General features: G+C 26.4%; 1 protein-coding gene across 4 annotated transcripts in view; it reads left to right on the top strand.

Annotated features, from left to right (window-relative positions):
- Window positions 1-18,346, top strand: part of LOC111621428 (next to BRCA1 gene 1 protein-like) — an 85,226-nt gene that overhangs the window by 8,770 nt on the left and 58,110 nt on the right. For all 4 annotated transcript variants that reach the window (XM_023363571.1, XM_023363570.1, XM_023363572.1 and 1 more), the window contains exons 2-8: window positions 3,736-3,807; window positions 3,976-4,017; window positions 7,858-8,043; window positions 8,141-8,233; window positions 13,369-13,504; window positions 17,499-17,583; window positions 17,663-17,869. In XM_023363571.1, coding sequence (XP_023219339.1) covers window positions 3,736-3,807; window positions 3,976-4,017; window positions 7,858-8,043; window positions 8,141-8,233; window positions 13,369-13,504; window positions 17,499-17,583; window positions 17,663-17,869 — 821 coding nt within the window. The remainder of the gene's footprint in view (window positions 1-3,735; window positions 3,808-3,975; window positions 4,018-7,857; window positions 8,044-8,140; window positions 8,234-13,368; window positions 13,505-17,498; window positions 17,584-17,662; window positions 17,870-18,346) is intronic.

Here is an 18,346-nt window from a genome sequence, read left to right as displayed (position 1 = left end):
TTATAAGTTTTGCCAATAAAACATTAATTAAAATTAAAATTTTTTTTATACAAATATATATTGTTTTGGAATTTATACTGGCTATATGTCGTTTTGAAAATTTCCAGTGTGAATTATTCAATAGTCTTTCTGACTAATTTGTAAATAATAAAACAAGTACAAAGTTTAAAGCAAAAAACTAAGCTAACAGTTATTTCACAATTTTTATTTGTTGTGTGTGTTTGATGCATTTTTACTATTAGCCACTTCCTTTTACAATTAATTTCTGTCTATAAAGATACAAACATGATAATGTGATAATGTTTCTATCATATTTCCGTCATGATGCAATTTTTTTGTCAATGTATTTCTTTCGATAAACACTATTGTTCTTTATACTGTAAACTTTGAAATTTAGTTTTTTTTATTTGTGTCATTTATTTATGACAGAGATTTGATTCTTTCTTCAAATCATGTAAGTTTTTTCTTTTTATAAATTTCTTTTTGCTTTTTTTAAAAATTTTTCAAAATCAAAATACTAGTTTTTCTAGTTCAGTGAATTGCATTTTAAAATTGTTTAAAACTATATAAATGTTCCAAATATTCAAATTTACACTAAGATAAACTAATAATAAGCCAACAACTTCTGGATGTTGGTTTATGTAGCTAAACTAATTGTTCAAATGTTCTTTATTTTAAATTTAGGTCCATGTTCTTTATTATTTAAATTTAATTAAACTTGTGTATAAAATGACAAACTGTTGTACTGTTCTATTAAGGATGTCAGACAATAAAGAAATCTTTATGACACTTTAAATTTCTCAATAATTGATTTTTTATTAAAAAATATCAACATTATGTGGAACAAAATTAGATTAAGAGTATAATTGATCTTAAGTATTAAACATATTTTGTAGAAATAAAATAAATAAAAATATTTAATAAGGTTAAAAAATAGTTCAAAAATTAAACCAAAGTAAATGATGATAAACTAAATTAAAAATCTTAATACAAGCTTGTTTAATTTTTTGATTGTTTTGTAAAGTTTTGTTTTATAACGTGTATTTATTTTTGTTTGTTTTTAATGATTTACTATTAAAGGAATACAGTCAAACCTTGGGTTATGAACAGAATTTTGTATGCCATATTTGCTCTGGTTTATTTATGTACAATAACTCAGTTTCCAAACAAGCTACTTGGCAGAGCCGGCCATCAATGGTCAACTTCCTATACTTCCCATGTTAAAGAAAGTCAATGGCCTGACCAATCAATGACATGACTACCAATTCAGAAGTGGTGTCAAGATTCTCCTCATGTCATTAGACGTCACAACATGAATCATCAATGAAGTTGTTTAAATTAGATTTCAATGTGTTTAAGAGTAAAATACTACCAGTCACAACATTATTTTTGGTTAGTCATGGATAATATGGCATGTTTAAACAAAAGAATTATTTATACAATGATACCTCAGTTTTTGTCGATAATCCGTCTGAAAACAATTGGCAAATTCTGAAACTGCAAAAACCGAAGCAATTATTTCCATATGAATCAATGTAAATCCAATTAATTTGTTCTAGACACTACAAAATACATACCAAAAACACATTGTATAGAGAATAAATAGAGTGTTTAATATTGAAAATGATAATAAATTAATATAAAATGAATATAAAAGACTAATGCAAAGAATAAATGAACGTTTAACATGAAGGGCTGCTGGCTGTGGAAACTTTCATTGGTCCCATTATGATGCTAAAAGGGAAGGAAACAATGGAATTGTTTGGCTTTTTTTAAACTCTTTCTATCCCTTCGCCGTTCAGCTGTGTAAAACCACGCTGTGTGGTTCGTTATCTTCTGTATATATTTGTCGCGCAATCTCTTGTACACTCATTCACCAATTATGTGCTTTCCTATGCACGGGCCACTTTACTTCTATCGCCTTTACGCTCAGCAATTGATGCCCAGCAATGGCACACTTGTAATCTACATTCTTCCTCTTTCTCTTCCCCGTCTTCCCCCCTCTTTCTTCAATCCCCCTTATTTCCTTCCTTCCTCTCCCTCTCTGGCTATGCCTTTCGGTGCGGCCAGGATCTATCAACTAACTAACTATCCTGTAGGCACTAAGAGGGCTTCTTTTAGCAAACCCGTTACGGGTTCTACCAGACCCACAATGGGGCAGAGGCTGGGTGGTGAGTGATGGGTCCTGACATATCCAGACGGACCACTCCCGAAAAATTCCTGGGGATTTTTTCACCCATGAGCATTAGATCACGGGTTCCCCAGAGCAGTAGGCTGCCACCTTTGACCGCTCAGCCTTCCGGCTGTCATAGAGGAGTTGTTTGGCTAAATGCGAGGGGAGGTAATTCTCACAAAACGAGAAACAATGCCTCACTGAGCAGGAAAACGCATGGGTTGCCCTTTGTTTTCACAAAATTAGCAGTGAGGTTGCGTGGGCACGCCAATGAAATCCAAGGCAACTGACGAAAACAAAGACAAATTTTTCGCAAAAAAGTCAACAAAAATTGAGGTATTGCTATAATTTCTATGGGAGTATATAATACCATTTTTCCACCATAAAATTTTTTTAACTATCACTATGGGTTGTTAACACTATGTTATATGAGATTGAGGCAGTGGAAAGATCACTTGCAGGTACTGAACAAAAAACACAAGATAGTGGAATGTGCTCTTTGTGTCAATGTTTGTATATAGGTTATGTTGTTAATTTTAGTAGTTGCTTTGTTATACCCTAAACAATTTTACTTACTAGTATGTACAAAATGAGTGTGCCAAAGAAAAGCAAAACTTATGAATTGTAAATACGATGAATGAAAATAAAATTCTTTGTTGTTATTAAATAATAAATGCTGCTGTTTATTTTATGCTTTAGTATCTTTAACTAAAAGAGGTCCTGGAATATCAATTACTGTATGGTAAATAAAAATAACTGTTTTGCAGCATAATTTTATAAGAGTGGGTTAACAAACTCTAATAAAATAATATAAATTTGATGGTAGATCATTTAGTAGTTTCGACTCATAAAAATCATCATACCTTAATATTAATTGGCAAACTCTGGTATAATGTATTAAAAGTGAAATCTTTATATTTTTGATTTTGAGGTATTTTTATTTCAAAATTTTAAAAATTTATTTTATGACATTTCAACAGTGAACTTTTATTTTAATTAAGATTTATAATAATTTATAAATATTTATTATATGAAGTCAGAACATCTCAACTTTTTAGAAGGCAAATGAAAGTTTTTTTATTTTTAAAGAAGTATTTTTTGGCATTTGATGATTGCTTTCAAGGAAGCAAAAAACATTTATGTAAAAATAAAAAACTTGTTAAAGTCATTTTTCTTTTTTATCTCAATAATAGTGAATAGTGAACAGTAGTAGCAGCATTAAAAAACAAATTTTTGATCTTCTCAATTACTTTAATTTCAATGGAATAAATTATTAATTGCATAAATAGTTCTCATTCAATACTGAAAGGCAGTATAATATTTACCATAAATGAAATAATTTGCTAGAATACTAAACATAAAAATTCCTTAAAATTGAGATATTCATAATGCATTTACAGATATGAATACAGTATATGCAATGCATAGCTGTATTATATATATAATATCCATTGTATTGTATATATTTATAAATACTTCAATAATAATTTAAACACACGAATTTTGTTATGCAAAACTACTTTAATAATTGTAATATTGTATTGTTTTGTTATTATGTGAAGGTTCTAAGAAAATGTGGTCTTAATCCAGATTCTCAAGTATCAATAAGTTATGTGGATGAAGAAAATGATAGGGTAATTACTTTTTATTATTAGTGTAAATATATTTCTCAATTATTTAATTCAATGCCATTATTTAAGCTTAATCTTTACTCTCTTTTATTTCTTACTTTATAAATTTATTATATTCCTGTAAAGAATAAGTATAGTTTAATTTTAATAATATGATTTTTTTTTTTTTAGATTAGAATAGATTCTGAAACAGAATTTCTTGAAGCTGTGAGAGTAAGATTCTTTGTTTCAAATCAGTATAAGTTTTAATAATATATAAATTTAATAAGAGTTAAATAATTTTATATTAGTAGAAGTAAAGACTATAGATCAGGTATGGCCAAAAAGTTTATCAAAATCAAGTGGCTGATTACAGCATCACTTTTGGTCAATCGTCAATAATATGCTTATTAAAATATGAAAAGCATTTGTGATTTCAATAGGAATATAATAATAATAATAATTCTATGTTTTCCAAAGAGAAATCTTAGTCATCTGTTATGGGTTAACAACAATAGTAATGAACTCTATGAAGCAATGTGTGCTCATCTTTTTTTCTAACTGTAGCAGCAGTGTATTGATACATTGGAATGTTCTTTGTATCAATAGCCATAACTAGGTTATGCTGTTAATTTAGAAATTGTTTTAGTTTTAATTTTAGTTATGTGCAAAATGAGTGCCTCAAAGAGTAGCAAAACATAATTTTGTTTATGAGTGGAAATAATTTTAAACTTACTTTTATTATAGTGGAAGATAATGCTGCTGTTTAATTTGTTTTAGTCTCTTTCACAAAGACAGAGTTAACCTGGAATGTCAATTACGTGCAATAAATAAATCTGTTTAACTATTTTGCAACATAATTTTGTAAGAGTAACCCTTAAGGACTTATCCCAAGATATCTCGGGCAAGTTCTATAGCGTTACATAAAACTCGGGCATTTGGACTCCTTAAAAATTTTTTTTTGGATTTTTGGAATGTTTTTTAAGTCTCCAAATTTTTTCAAATTTTTTTCCTGTGCGAAAAAATTTTATCGCAATTTTAATTTACCTTTAATGACGCACGATTCACGCTTTTATTGCTTTTTAATTGTTTTTTAATGGGAGTTTGATATCAAATTTCATTCATCGTTCTAAAGTTGTAGTGCACGGATTTTACTTCGGTAAAGTTATTTAAAGCTAGTTTCTGATATCAAAAACGACCTTCAATAGTTCTTTAATTTTTTTAATTAATAGATTTTATTATATATAAGTTTAATTAAGTCGGGGGTCGGAAATCGGAATAAAAATTTTAATTTTTTAAAAATATTTTAAAATATACGGCCAGCTAGTATTCACCCTACTATAAACCCATCGCCTCCCGAGACTTCTATGAGAATGTCCCGGGAAATCCAACTCCAGCTGTGTTCAAGGTCATCCAGCTGTGTAAACAATTACTCATCTGTGTCAAATTTCGCAGAAAGGCGAGACAATGGAAAATAAAGTTTGAAGCTTTTTCTTCAAAATTAACGCATTTCTTTCGTTTTTTTCAGTTTTAAGTATTTTTTTATGTTTAATTACATTAATATCAAAAATTGGAATGTCTCAAAGGAGTTAATAAACTTTATGAAAAAATAAAAATATGGTAGCAGCTTATTGATATTTTTGCCTCAAAGTAGATCACAAGATAATGTAAGTTGGTCATGCCTGATATGAATTAATACAACATACAAAATTAATGTGTTTTTATTTTAAATATCTTATTTTAAATGTACAATATTGAACACTACATACAATATTAATGACTGTATTCCAGTGACTTTGAAAAGTCACTGGAATACAGTCACCATTAACACAGCCATCCTTTATAGGATACATTTAAAAGACTTCAAAAATTTTGTTTTTGTATTTAGTGTTCAATATTGTACTTTTAAAATAAGATATTTAAAATAAAAACACATTAATTTTGTATGTTGTATTAATTCATATCAGGCATGACCAACTTACATTATCTTGTGATCTACATGTGATGTACATAATTACATGCAAATAATAAAATATTAAATGTGAAAATGTACCTACAAATGAATATATCAATAGTTTAGTTTCTACATTTATAAAAAAAACTTTCATGCATATACAGTACATACATGCCTATTTATTTTTTAACAATGTTGGAGGTTGATCCAGATAATCAGAGTCTGGATAATTGGAGTTTTACTGTATATAGAATTCAGTTTTCAATGAATATAATTAAAATTATCAACAATACTATTTTAGCCCTACAGTATGGCTAAAAATAGTATGGTTCTTTCATTAAAATCTTTTCAGGACAGTATTTTTACTTTATAAATATGTCAAAAAGTAAAAAAAAAAAATAGTTGATGCAAATTTATTAGTATTAAGTTTTTTTATGGATTATCTGAAGAAATATATTTGATAACTTATCTTGAAGATTAAAATCTAAGGATTTTAATCCTCAGATAAGTTATCAAACATATTTCTTGTTGAGAAAATTGGTCTGATCCTTTTATACAAAATTCTTTTTCAGCAATGGCACAAAAAAGATTTTTTGTGTCATTGCTGTATATAGTCAAAATAGAATTTCATGCAGCATTTAATATTTTTAATGTTGGAGATCATTTTATAAATTGTTTTTAACAAGTGACCTAAATCATACTTGAAAAATTTTCCAAATATACTAAATGTAAATGCTTTGTTTCTTTTTTTGTTATGTTGTGTAATAAGTTTGTTCAAAGATAAAATATTTGAGTTGTTTCAGACTTACACCTACATATGTTTAAAATATAATAGATAGGATCAACATATATTTAATAATATAAAAGCCATTGTCTCTGTGTGTGTGAATTCCTTATAACTCCTGCAATTTTTGTCCAGTCCAAATGAAATTTTGGTTATATTTGTTTTATGTTCTGACAGAGAGTATAGGATACTTATTTTGTGGAAATATTAGATATAGAATAAATTTTTTATTGATTTTGGATCAGTGATTGCACTTACATTGCAGTGATGTCAGTGACCTCATTTAGTTCATGCTTGAAGATGAAATTTCCCTTAAGTTGCATTTTTCAATATTTTGTCAAATGGTTTATTTTAAAGTTACTTCATTAAATTTAAACTTTAAAAAAATATAGCCACATCATGTTTCTACACCGATTAAAAAACAAAAACTTTTTAGTGACAACATGACATTCTATTATCCAGTCAGAAGTAACGATCTGACAAACCTGTTCTTTAAAATGTATTATTGCACATTAACTATACTTTGATGGCTACTTGATGTATAGAAACATTAGCTACTGTTCTTGAATTTCTTGAAATCTGTACTCGTCTCAATTCCTCAATCTACTTTCTCATAGAAAGTAGACCATCATGCTTGGCGAGGGAATTTCTAGTAGTATTAATAATAACTGAAAATTTAATCATTATTGTAAATTACCATTTCAAAGTATTGATACATTTAAAAGATGCTGTTAGTGCATAAAAAGTTCTGTCCTGAAATTATTTGAAGATTGCATATTGGTGATATAATAGTATTGCAATACATATTCATATTGCACTGATAACATTAATTTAGAATTACTAGTTGAAGTGATTAATAATAAATAACAGTGTAAATTTTTATTAGCTTAAGATGAAATCCTTTGAGAATACAATACTAAATAGTTTATACAGTAAATATCAAATAAGATAGTCATATTCTGAAGTTTATAATGCCATCAGGACATAATTTTTACAAACTATTTGTTTTTCCTGAATGAATGAAGGAGTTTCTAAAAAATAGAAAATAATGATTAAACAAATTTTTTAAATTAAAAGTTATAACTAACACTCTTAGCTTTGCTTAATCTGTATATATCAAACAATACAAAATGTTTTTGAAAACATTAGTTGTTTCTTGCATAATTTTAGATTTTTTCTAGTAACAAATATTAATAGAGATCTTTTTAGATGTTATTTGTTATATACAGAATATACATCAAATAATGCAAAAAGTATTAAAAATTTATAATATTTTGTTATGTACACACAAAATATATTCTTAAATTCATATTTTAAAATAATTAATTTTGAAAAGGTTGGTCAGAAATGTGGCAACAGATTAAAATTCCTTGTAAAAGAAGTAGAATCAGAGGAAAAGAATGAAATTCAACCATCTACTTCACCTGGAATTTTTAGCTACAGAGAATTAGAATCAGGAGAATTTGTGGTAATGGATAAAGTTCCTTGTTTCAAAACACATCGTGAGTCTGCTAGTGATGAGGTAAAATTATTATTTATTAATATTAGTATTATTATTTATTAGTATCATAGTTTAAATAAAGGAAAATCTTTTATTGAAATATTTTTTCTGTTTACAGTCTGTAAAACAGAAATCTGTTCATTCTGTTGAAGTTGCAGAAAATAAATCAGATAATTCTATTCCTTCCTGGTTGATTTCTTATATTACTAAAGTAAGTCTTATAAATAAATTTTATTTGTTAATAAAATAATTAACAAAAGACTAATTATAGTTAAAATTAATTCATAGAATATGAAACATTTTTATTTAATATAAAATGAACTTATTTGTAATTATATTCAAAAATAGTTTGTATCACTCATAAAAATAACAATGATTAAAAAACTAGACCATACTTAGTATTTAATGCTTGAATTTAAAGTATTAAATACTATTTTTCATATATTTTCAAATATTATTAGTTTGATTGTCCTGAAAACTTTCCAATAATTTTTTCTGCGAAATATTTATTTGAATCTTTTATTGCTTACTTATTTTACATCCTAATTATTACTATACTTTTATTGTATTCAGAACTGCATTAATATCTAGTCATACTCAGTTATGGCTAGAGGTTCACTTTCTTTATAGTTTATTTCACTGCTTACTACTATTATTTTTGTTCTGTATCTGTATAATGCCTTTAAAGAAATTGGGTTGGGAGTCTCAAAAGTGTTTAACACAGCTCTTGATTGCTTTAGAATTATTTTTTCTTATTCAAATACACATCACAGCTTTTTACATCAAATCTAATTAAAGTCATTTACTATTTACAGGTATTAAATAATAGTGAAAAAACTTAAAATATACTAAAAAATTTTAAAAAAAATGTTTAAATGTTTATATGTTGAGAGTTGTAAATAGTGGAATAAAAGTTTTGGAAAATTCAAAATCTTAAATTCTATATGAAGTTTAAATATTAAAATTTTAATCAAATTTATGTTTATGATAAAATTATAAAACTTTTAAAGGTTCTAATGTATTTTGTGGCATTACTATATGACCAATCAAAAATTGCAAAAATTGTTAATAATTTGATTAATTTAAAATATATTCAAATTTTTAGAGTTTTTTTGCACATCTAGAGGTTATTAGATTTAATTTGAGATCTCATTTGCTGCATTTGATTAATGGGAAGTGTGAACTTGTAACATCTTATGTATTGAATAAAAAGCCTGGATAATATTCTAAAAGGGCATTACATAAATAAAGGGTTCAGAAACATGCCAGACCTGGACTTTGTGCAGGCAATAAAATAAATGAAAATTTTTATTAATATCAAAACCCAAAATAATTACTATATATAATGTCAAAAAATCTATTTATTAGTATAAGCCTGAATATATACATTCAAAAAATAACTTTAGAGAATAACTTGAAAATAAAGATAATTTATCAAAACTCCAAAACAAATATATACAAAACTTTTCTGACAATTGGGGACTTACAAATTAAGCTATAACTATCTTAGAACTATCTCCACAAAAACTGACAAGCAAAATATTTTTAAAAATATCGAAAAATCACAATAAATCTTACTAATTTGTTACCAAAAAACTTTGTCATTGGGACTGAAACTGGAAAATTTTTTGTAAATTTTGCTTGATCCTTAGCACTGCCTCATTTAATTTTTCAATTTATTTCCTTCTTATAGTATGGTTGGGTTGATGTTATAAGCATATACCCACTCGACCCTATTTACATACTTACTCATTAATACTTCATTCATTCTAGTAATCAGTCTTGTTAATTCATGTCATTTCCTTATAAGTAGTTTTATAATTTTTTTAATGCATTTCTGATGACAATTTGGAGTGGGAGATCATTCTTTTAACTTCCTGTGGAAGTCTCCCCTCGAGATGTCATTTCTGGGTTGATGGCATCATAAGTTGCCACCAGCAGTCATTGTAGTAAAGTGAGTTAATTTTAAATTTTGTGGGGATGAGGTGTGGTAATATGTCCTTAATGAAATAAAACACCTCAAAATAAACAGAATAACTAAAAAAATAATCCCCAAACAAAATAGAGCAGGGTTGGAATCAACTCCTTACAAAGTAAGTGGCTTTGCTTTTCATATTTTTTATGTATAATTGTATAATATAAATTTTCTAATATTATTTTTCTTAAAGCATTTATACATAAATTTAAATTTTATACATTTATATCAACTTTTCAAGACTTAATTTTAAGTATAACCAAATTTTTGATTTTGTGATGTTAGAGAAATTTCTCTAACTGTATACAGACTCAACAACAAACAAACTGCCTACAACAAAAGCAACTGCAATGTAATGTGTATGCTCAGACAGTATTTATTCTTAATACTTTTCTATTCACAAATACAGACATAACAGTAACAAGTTGGCAGATCTATTTTAAAAAATAAACTTGAAATTTTCATTTAATTACAAATTATTTTATACCTCTCTTTTGAAATATAATAGTCAATATCAAGTAATACTAAAGCATAGCTATGCAAATTTATGTAAATAAACTGTCTTATCTAAAAAAGAAATTTATAGAACTGTTAACATTGCTAACATTGTGCCTCGAAAACAGCAATTAAATGATGTAGCAAATTGTGTAATAACCCTATGCCAAAATAACAAAATATAACATGAAACAGCCAATGAATTAAAAATTTATCCTTTCATTATTATTCTGAGTTTTGCAAAAGTATATTACAAAAGAAAATGCAAGCATGTCAAGACAAAGTTGTTGACTAGGAAAGGCAACAAAAGGAAATTATACTTACTTTATTTCATATATTGAGCATAATTTCAAGGCAACAAACATCATGATAAATAGCAGACAAATAGTAAATATTAAAAATTGTATTTGCAAAAATAACAGCCTGTTATCTAAAAGAAAAAGGACATAACTTCTTTAATTTAAAATGAAGAAAAAGCATTTCTCTATCTCAAAAATGAAACTCAAAAAAAAAAATCAAATGGGCAAAAGAAAAAAATAGACTGGTTGCTAGAACAATGAAAAAGTCATATTCATCTATGGATGCAGAAATTCCATCTATTACAATTTTTCATAGTTTCTACAGAAGTCAAGTAATTATAACTTATAGATAATACAGTAGAGCATCGAATATACGACCTCCAATTAACTGTCACATCAGTTAACCGACCGTTCTAGTCGACAAATTTCAAATATCTGCTAGTGATGTGGCACTACAATATTTCGCTATGTCTTGGCTACTTTAATATTATTTTTGTTAAATTTTTGTGTGTTTTAGCTGGCAACACGGCTCGACCATTGAAGGGAGACCAGTATTTAAACGAGACTTAATTTTCTAATTATGAGTGGTTGTTTGTTTTGTGAGCAATAAAATAAAATTTAAAAGTAATTTTTAATGATACAATAACAATGATTATTATTTTTTTAAAAAATTTGTTAGTCTTAACATTGATGAAAATTTAACACATAGTTGGTTAATAGCAATATATTAATATACTAATTACATGGGATATACTAATTTACTAATATACTATACTAATAATGTATTTTTTTCCTTCTTTTCGGTTATCTGATTTTTTCAGTTATCCGAACAACTTGAGTCCCCAATTGAGTTGGATAATCGATGCTCTACTATACTCAAAAAACTATGGAATGATCTTTTATACTTTCGAATATCTAATGCAACAACACTGATAAATGTTAGTTTGTTTACATAGAATCATCAGTATGCCAAATCTTAAACCAATCAGTGCATTCATACCAGTAATATGGAATGTACAGTATATACATACATTTGCCTGGAAGTACTCAGTAACTAAGGGTCTGTCTAAAATTGCTCTTATATAAGTTTGAGTTGCACATTTGTGATAAAACCTGGTCAATGATTCAGGCTTGCAACATTTTTTGATGTATGCTTTATGGCATCAGAATCACACTGGAAAAAAATGCAGGCAAAAAGACTGTGTAGTGTGTTCATGACCTAGACAAAAATAATTTATTAATAAATATTCAAAATTTTAAGAACTTTATGATAAAGTGGATTTTTTTCTATTTATGTATTTAATTACTTAATATAATTAAATTTATAAAATTAATCTAATCTGTATGTACTTATGATTTATTCTTCTGCTTCTATTCTGTTTTTTTAAATTTCAATATGTAACTGATTCAAATATCATTATTTTCTGACTTACAAACCTTATTTTCAAACATGTGCAAAATAGCTCAATGCTAGAGTTATTTCACTTCACACTGCTACTTGTGAAAGAACCTGTTCACAAATGAATATTTTATAAACTGTTGTTCATAATTGCTTAAGCCAGGCTTCTGTAGATGCTATTATGAGAATTGTTGTAGAAACACAACTTTTACAGACATTTAATTTTTGGCAATTGATCACTGGATATATAAGAAGAATAGATGCATTAGACTGAAATAGTTGCTAAAGTGAACATGAGCACCTTGTTATAAAAGGTGCTCTTATGCCTTCATAATTTTATGTCAATTCTGTTCCATATATTACTTGATTAGGACATACATTTATATAATGAAAAGTTGCAAAATTTGACTAAATTTACACTGATCTGAAAGCTCCTTATTCTGCACCATTGTAAACTTTTTCCATGGGTGGTCCACGCACAAAACTTTCTGGCTACATCCCTGAAAGTGAAATACTTAATTTACACAAGAACAGAAAGCTACAGTTTTGTTTGTTCAGTAAACATTGCTAAACTTTTGTCACATAGTTACATTACAGTTACTTTTTTCTTATAAGTAAAATTGTTCAATATTTGAAACATGATTACTCTAAAACCTTTATTAAAACAAATAATTAGATGTAATTATTAAATTTCAATATTTAAAAGATAGAAAAACACTAACTTTAGAGAATAACTTGAAAATAAAGATAATTNAGAAAAACACATAAACATAGATATTTCTTTAGAGAAATCATAAATTAAATTAAAAATTTGTTTTTCATAAATATTTTATTTAAAAAAAATTGGATTGAAAATACTTATATAAATCTTATTATATTTAATCTATATATTTATATTATAAATCTTATTATATTTTAATATTTATTAATTAAAAAAATCTAGTTTTATTGTAAATAACTACAAAAATTATAATTTTCACTTTAACACTATAAGTGAAAACTATATTTTTTGTAGTTATATACAATAAAAATATTTTTTATTAAAACAATTAATTTGTAAGACATGTCTAGTACTTTAAACATGTTAGAAATTACATTACAAATTATTTAAGTAAATTATACATAAATGAGGTGATATTGTTAATAATGTTTCTATAATTTTTAATTTTATTTTTTAGGTTAAAGATGATATGATTAAAGATGTTTCTGATAAAGTTATGGATACTATCCTTGCAATGTTTAAAGATATGAATTTAAATTCTACTCCATTATTAAAACATGAAGAATGTTCTTCTGTTACTCAAAAGCATGATAGTAAGAATAAATTATTCCTAACTTTATTTACATAGTGATTCTATGTAAAATCGTTATCGGTTATGAATATTTAAATGTATACCTCTCAAATTATTTCCTAGCATTAAGGGATTTCAAATATGAATTATTAATAATTTATATTACACTCATACAGTGTTTAAGCATGAATGTGAAATTATATGCTTATGATGTAAACACTGAAAATTAATGTATAGGAAAAGATACATATAATGAAATAGGACAAACAGTAGAATTTATTTATTACAAGAACCAAGATGATTAAGTATAAAAAAACACATTTTCCCACAAAGTTGGCTTTTTAGCAAAGTCCAGTTATCCTAACAATGAATCTGATTACTTTATAAATTATTGAACATTGTGAAACATTGTGATATTTTATAATGTTTACATGTTGAAAACTACATGATGCTAGTAAAATGAAACAAAATTATCAAGACAGAATCAAACAAATTGATATTGTTATGCCAATATTCTATTCACTTTATCATTGTGATTTTAATCTGTTAATTTACTTTCAATAATACAGTATGACTGAGATGACCACCCTCAAAACTTAGAAAGTTTGTCATCTCAATGGGTGTTCTTGTCAAAGGGGATGACAAAAATATAATGGATACATAATACTGTTTATGGTATTACTAAGTTATGTCAAATAGTAATACACATTTATTACATAGTATATATAGTATTTGTAGAATTTTACTTATGGAACCACTATGTAGGCAATATAGCAAAAACTATGTAAAAATGCTAATAATTGACTAACACTATATTACAAGAATATTTATTAATATCATATGCAATTCAGTATGTATTAAACATGAAAGTGTAATGGATACAATCTTAAGTATTTGATTTAAAGTAATCTGAAAAGACATTTACTTTCTTTTTTTAACTTTTTGATAAGATGATGCCTTCATATTTATTTTTATTATTTGGTCAGATTATTCACTTTCAGGTCAAACAAATTTCAAAACCTGTCAAATCTCACCCAAATTTGTCATTGATTACTATTTTATCTATCCCTATTAATGGAAAGATTAAATTCATTGGCTTTGCTATATTATTTAGTTTAATAAGAATAAATAGAACATAACAATAAAGCCAAAGATAAGATATTGAAGATATTAACAGCATATTATGTATATTCTCTGCAATAAGATCCAAATAGGAAAAAATAGGGAATTGAAGTTGGAAAAAAAAGATTGAGATGAATTTTTATACCTAATACAACAGTGGAACATGTCCAACGTTACACATTGTACTGGTACATTTGCAGAGTTTCAATTTTATCGTTCCTTATGGGATGATGAAACTGGTTGTCTCAAAGGGATTAAGGAAGATATAAACAATGAGTCCTATGAAATAAAAATTCTGTTCTAAGAAAATTTAGTTTTCTGGATAGATTTTACTGTATATTGTATTTGAACTTATTAGTTTGTTTTTCTCACATTAATAAATTTGTTAAAAAATCAATGGATAACATATTGACTTACAAATTAAACATTTTTTCTACAAGTTACTTATCTTATTGAGGAAATTTGATTGCCCTTAGATAAAAGGTAACAAAATTTCAAAAATTGTAAGACAAGCAAAAAAAAAAAAAAACATGTTGAACATTAGGAATACATTAAAATATTTTGACAAACATTTTACTTGTTGGAATTCTTTGGCCTTTTTGAAGAAATGGAAATTGTAAAGGTCTTCTAAACACCAGAGAATGTTTAACCAAGGTTTGTGTTTAAAGAGAACATAATGAATATAAAGTCAATGCTTAAACTGCTTCAAATAGTTTAAAATGAACAAGCAGTTAAAGAAAAGAGTTGTCTTGTGCTATGTTTAAGATGTTTTAACTACAGTCAACTTGCCTCAAAACAAACATCAATAAACCAAATTTTTACATTAAAGCAAATTTTGCCATACCCAGGCAAAATGCCATTATCACAACATTCATTTTCATGTGATAAAGCAAATAAAAATTTTACTGGAATTTGTTAAACTGAACTGTACTGGGGGGTTGTGAAAGTTTTACAATCTCCAAGAAATAATCCTATTTATAATAATGATTTTATTATTTATGTCAAAAAGTGTAAAAAGCAAAAATGGTATTGTAATAAATGTATTTTGAGCAAAATATTTTGTTCTCTTAGTAAGCAAAGATAATTCAACCTCCAACTGTAGAGAAATTCAAACATCTGATTTCAGCAGACCATTTTACTGTACTCAGGAAATAGAGGTTAAAGTTTAAGGATGTTCACCCCTTTAAATGGATGCAGTCCCATGAAAACACATACTAGTTTGCATATCAGGGAATGATGCCAGGTTGGCTACTTTGCACCAAATTTGTCTCCTTTTTTTACTCTTTTGGCACCAAAAAATATTTTCTACTTTTTCAAACAATTTTAACAGAAAAAAATCACCAGGTTTAGCTTTGCTTTATTTAATCATTCTGTTATACTGCTCTACACTTAAACAGCAAATACTATCTACTCTTCGTTTTGTTTGATTTGAAAATCAATCAGATCATTAATTTATTTTTGTAAATAAATTTTATTTTATTTAACTTTATTTAGTAAATTAATTCAAAATATTATTATTTAGAGATTTTGATTACCTATTAATACTTAACTCGTAAATTATATGACCTTAACCTTGAAAATCAGTAAATTGAACTAAATACTGTTCTCCTAGCAATTTGTATTAATACACATTGACTGTATAGACTTTTTCTGGAGATCTTTGAGTAAACTCATAGAAAGAGTGTTGATGCTATCAGAGTTTTAATGTTTCTAATGTGTTTTAATTTTTAAAACTTTTTACTTCAAATAAATAATAAAGAAATTTTCTGTTGAAATTTTAAGGTTTTTTTTTTTAATGCAAATTTTTAACATTGCCATTTACAGCATTTATTAACTAACTAGCAGACCCCGCTACGCGTTGTTGTGGCTCAAAATGTATCTATTATAAATGTATAACACTTCCCCCGTGGGGGGGGAATTTTTCAAAAAATTTCTTCTTAGTGTACATTCTGTTGACGTACCCTGTTAAAACACAATCAAAAAAGCAAAAAACCGCATCTGAAATAGTATAAATAGAAGCAGAGTTCTTTACTGTAAGCCTTAATCCTGTCCATCTCCCCCCAGTGCGGGAAATTTTGACACGTAAACACGTGCGCATTCGAATGCAGCGTTATGTCAAAATTTCAAAGGAATCAATAGGAACAAACAAACATTACATTTTTATTTATATAGATAGGTAGAAATGATCTGCTTTAGTTCATTTACACAGAAAAGTGTAATGCCTGACAGAAAAGTAAACTTAGGGCGTTGTACTCGTAGCGCCATCTGTTGGAAATAAAAGCCTTAACCTAGATTATATATTTTAATTTATATGAATGTTTATCGGAATAATATACAGCCTATGTCCACCCTGAGGTTCCATTCTAAATATTGGTGAAAGAATTTTTGAAATCGGATGAGTAGTTTCGGAGATTACCTGCTGCAAACAAACTTACATACAAACATTACCTCTTTATAATATTAGTATAGAAGTATAGATTGACTTTTTCTCAATATTTGAATTTTATGTTGAAAAGTACAGATCATAATATTGCATAACATATAAACCAAAAAATTAAATTTGAATAATTTACAATGCAATCATCTTCATTGTCAGGATATAGTTTTTACATTTGATTATCCCAGTTTCTGAAATAAACATTGTTTATTCTTCAATTCTTCTACAATAATTTTGTTTAAGTAGTTTCGATAACTTTCCTAGTGACATTGAGATATATTATGTTGAAATATTTTACTTAGAAAATTTTTTTTTAATTATCAATTAAATTTTATTTTTTTGTTGATTATAAAATTGATTGTAAATTTTTAAATTATTTTAATGTTATGAATTATATAAAAAAATCCTCAAACTTTAATATCCTGAAATAATGTATTCTTCATAAATTTATTTTTAGAAACTGGAAGAGAAAATTTACTTCACATAGGAATTATTTGTGATAATTGTGAACAACCAGTCAGAGGTATCAGATATAAATGTGGGTTAGTATTTTTAATAATTGAAAATGTTAATAAATTACAGTAATTGCATCCAACATATGTAAATTATTTAATTTTACAGAACATGTGCAGATTATGATTTATGTGAAAAGTGTGAGAATCTTCCTAATATACATAATCCACGTCATATTTTTTTAAAAATTCGTCATAACATGTATAATCAGTTCACAAATTTGAGTGATGAACAATTACCAGCAACACATCTCTTATCACCACATCTTTTGACTTCCATAAAAACATTGCCAGCTGTAGTAAGGGGTTCCTTGAGGTACGATATAATAATTACTTTAAATTATTATATTTTTAGAATCATTAAATTGTAAATCATGTTATAATGCATCTTATATATTAGTTTCACTAAAACATTAAATAATTATGTTATATCTTATCATATATAATGAAATATCCAGACATGTTGATATTAAATATGTCTAAGCATTTCTATAGATTTAGTAACAATTAAATTAACATTATAGTCCTCTGAAAATTAAATTCTAAAATGAAAATGAAGACAAGATTATGGCTGTTTATAAATATCAAATAAAAATAAGAGATATCAAAAGACACATTGTTTATTAAGTTTTCATAAAATGATAAGATATGAAATAAATATTTTATTTTTCATTTATTTTTTTAGTATTAAAACTACTTAATACAGCTATGAAATTTGTTTTTACCAGTTGCATTGTTATGAATGAATATTGAAGTATTTGATCAAGGTGTTCTGCTGATAATTAATATTTCA

The sequence above is a fragment of the Centruroides sculpturatus genome, unplaced genomic scaffold, assembly GCF_000671375.1.
Source record: "Centruroides sculpturatus isolate CEXI.00-Female unplaced genomic scaffold, Cexi_2.0 scaffold270, whole genome shotgun sequence".
NCBI classification, from domain to species: domain Eukaryota; kingdom Metazoa; phylum Arthropoda; class Arachnida; order Scorpiones; family Buthidae; genus Centruroides; species Centruroides sculpturatus.
The sequence above is the reverse complement of the archived record's forward strand: the minus strand, read 5'-3'. Positions and strand labels throughout refer to the sequence as shown.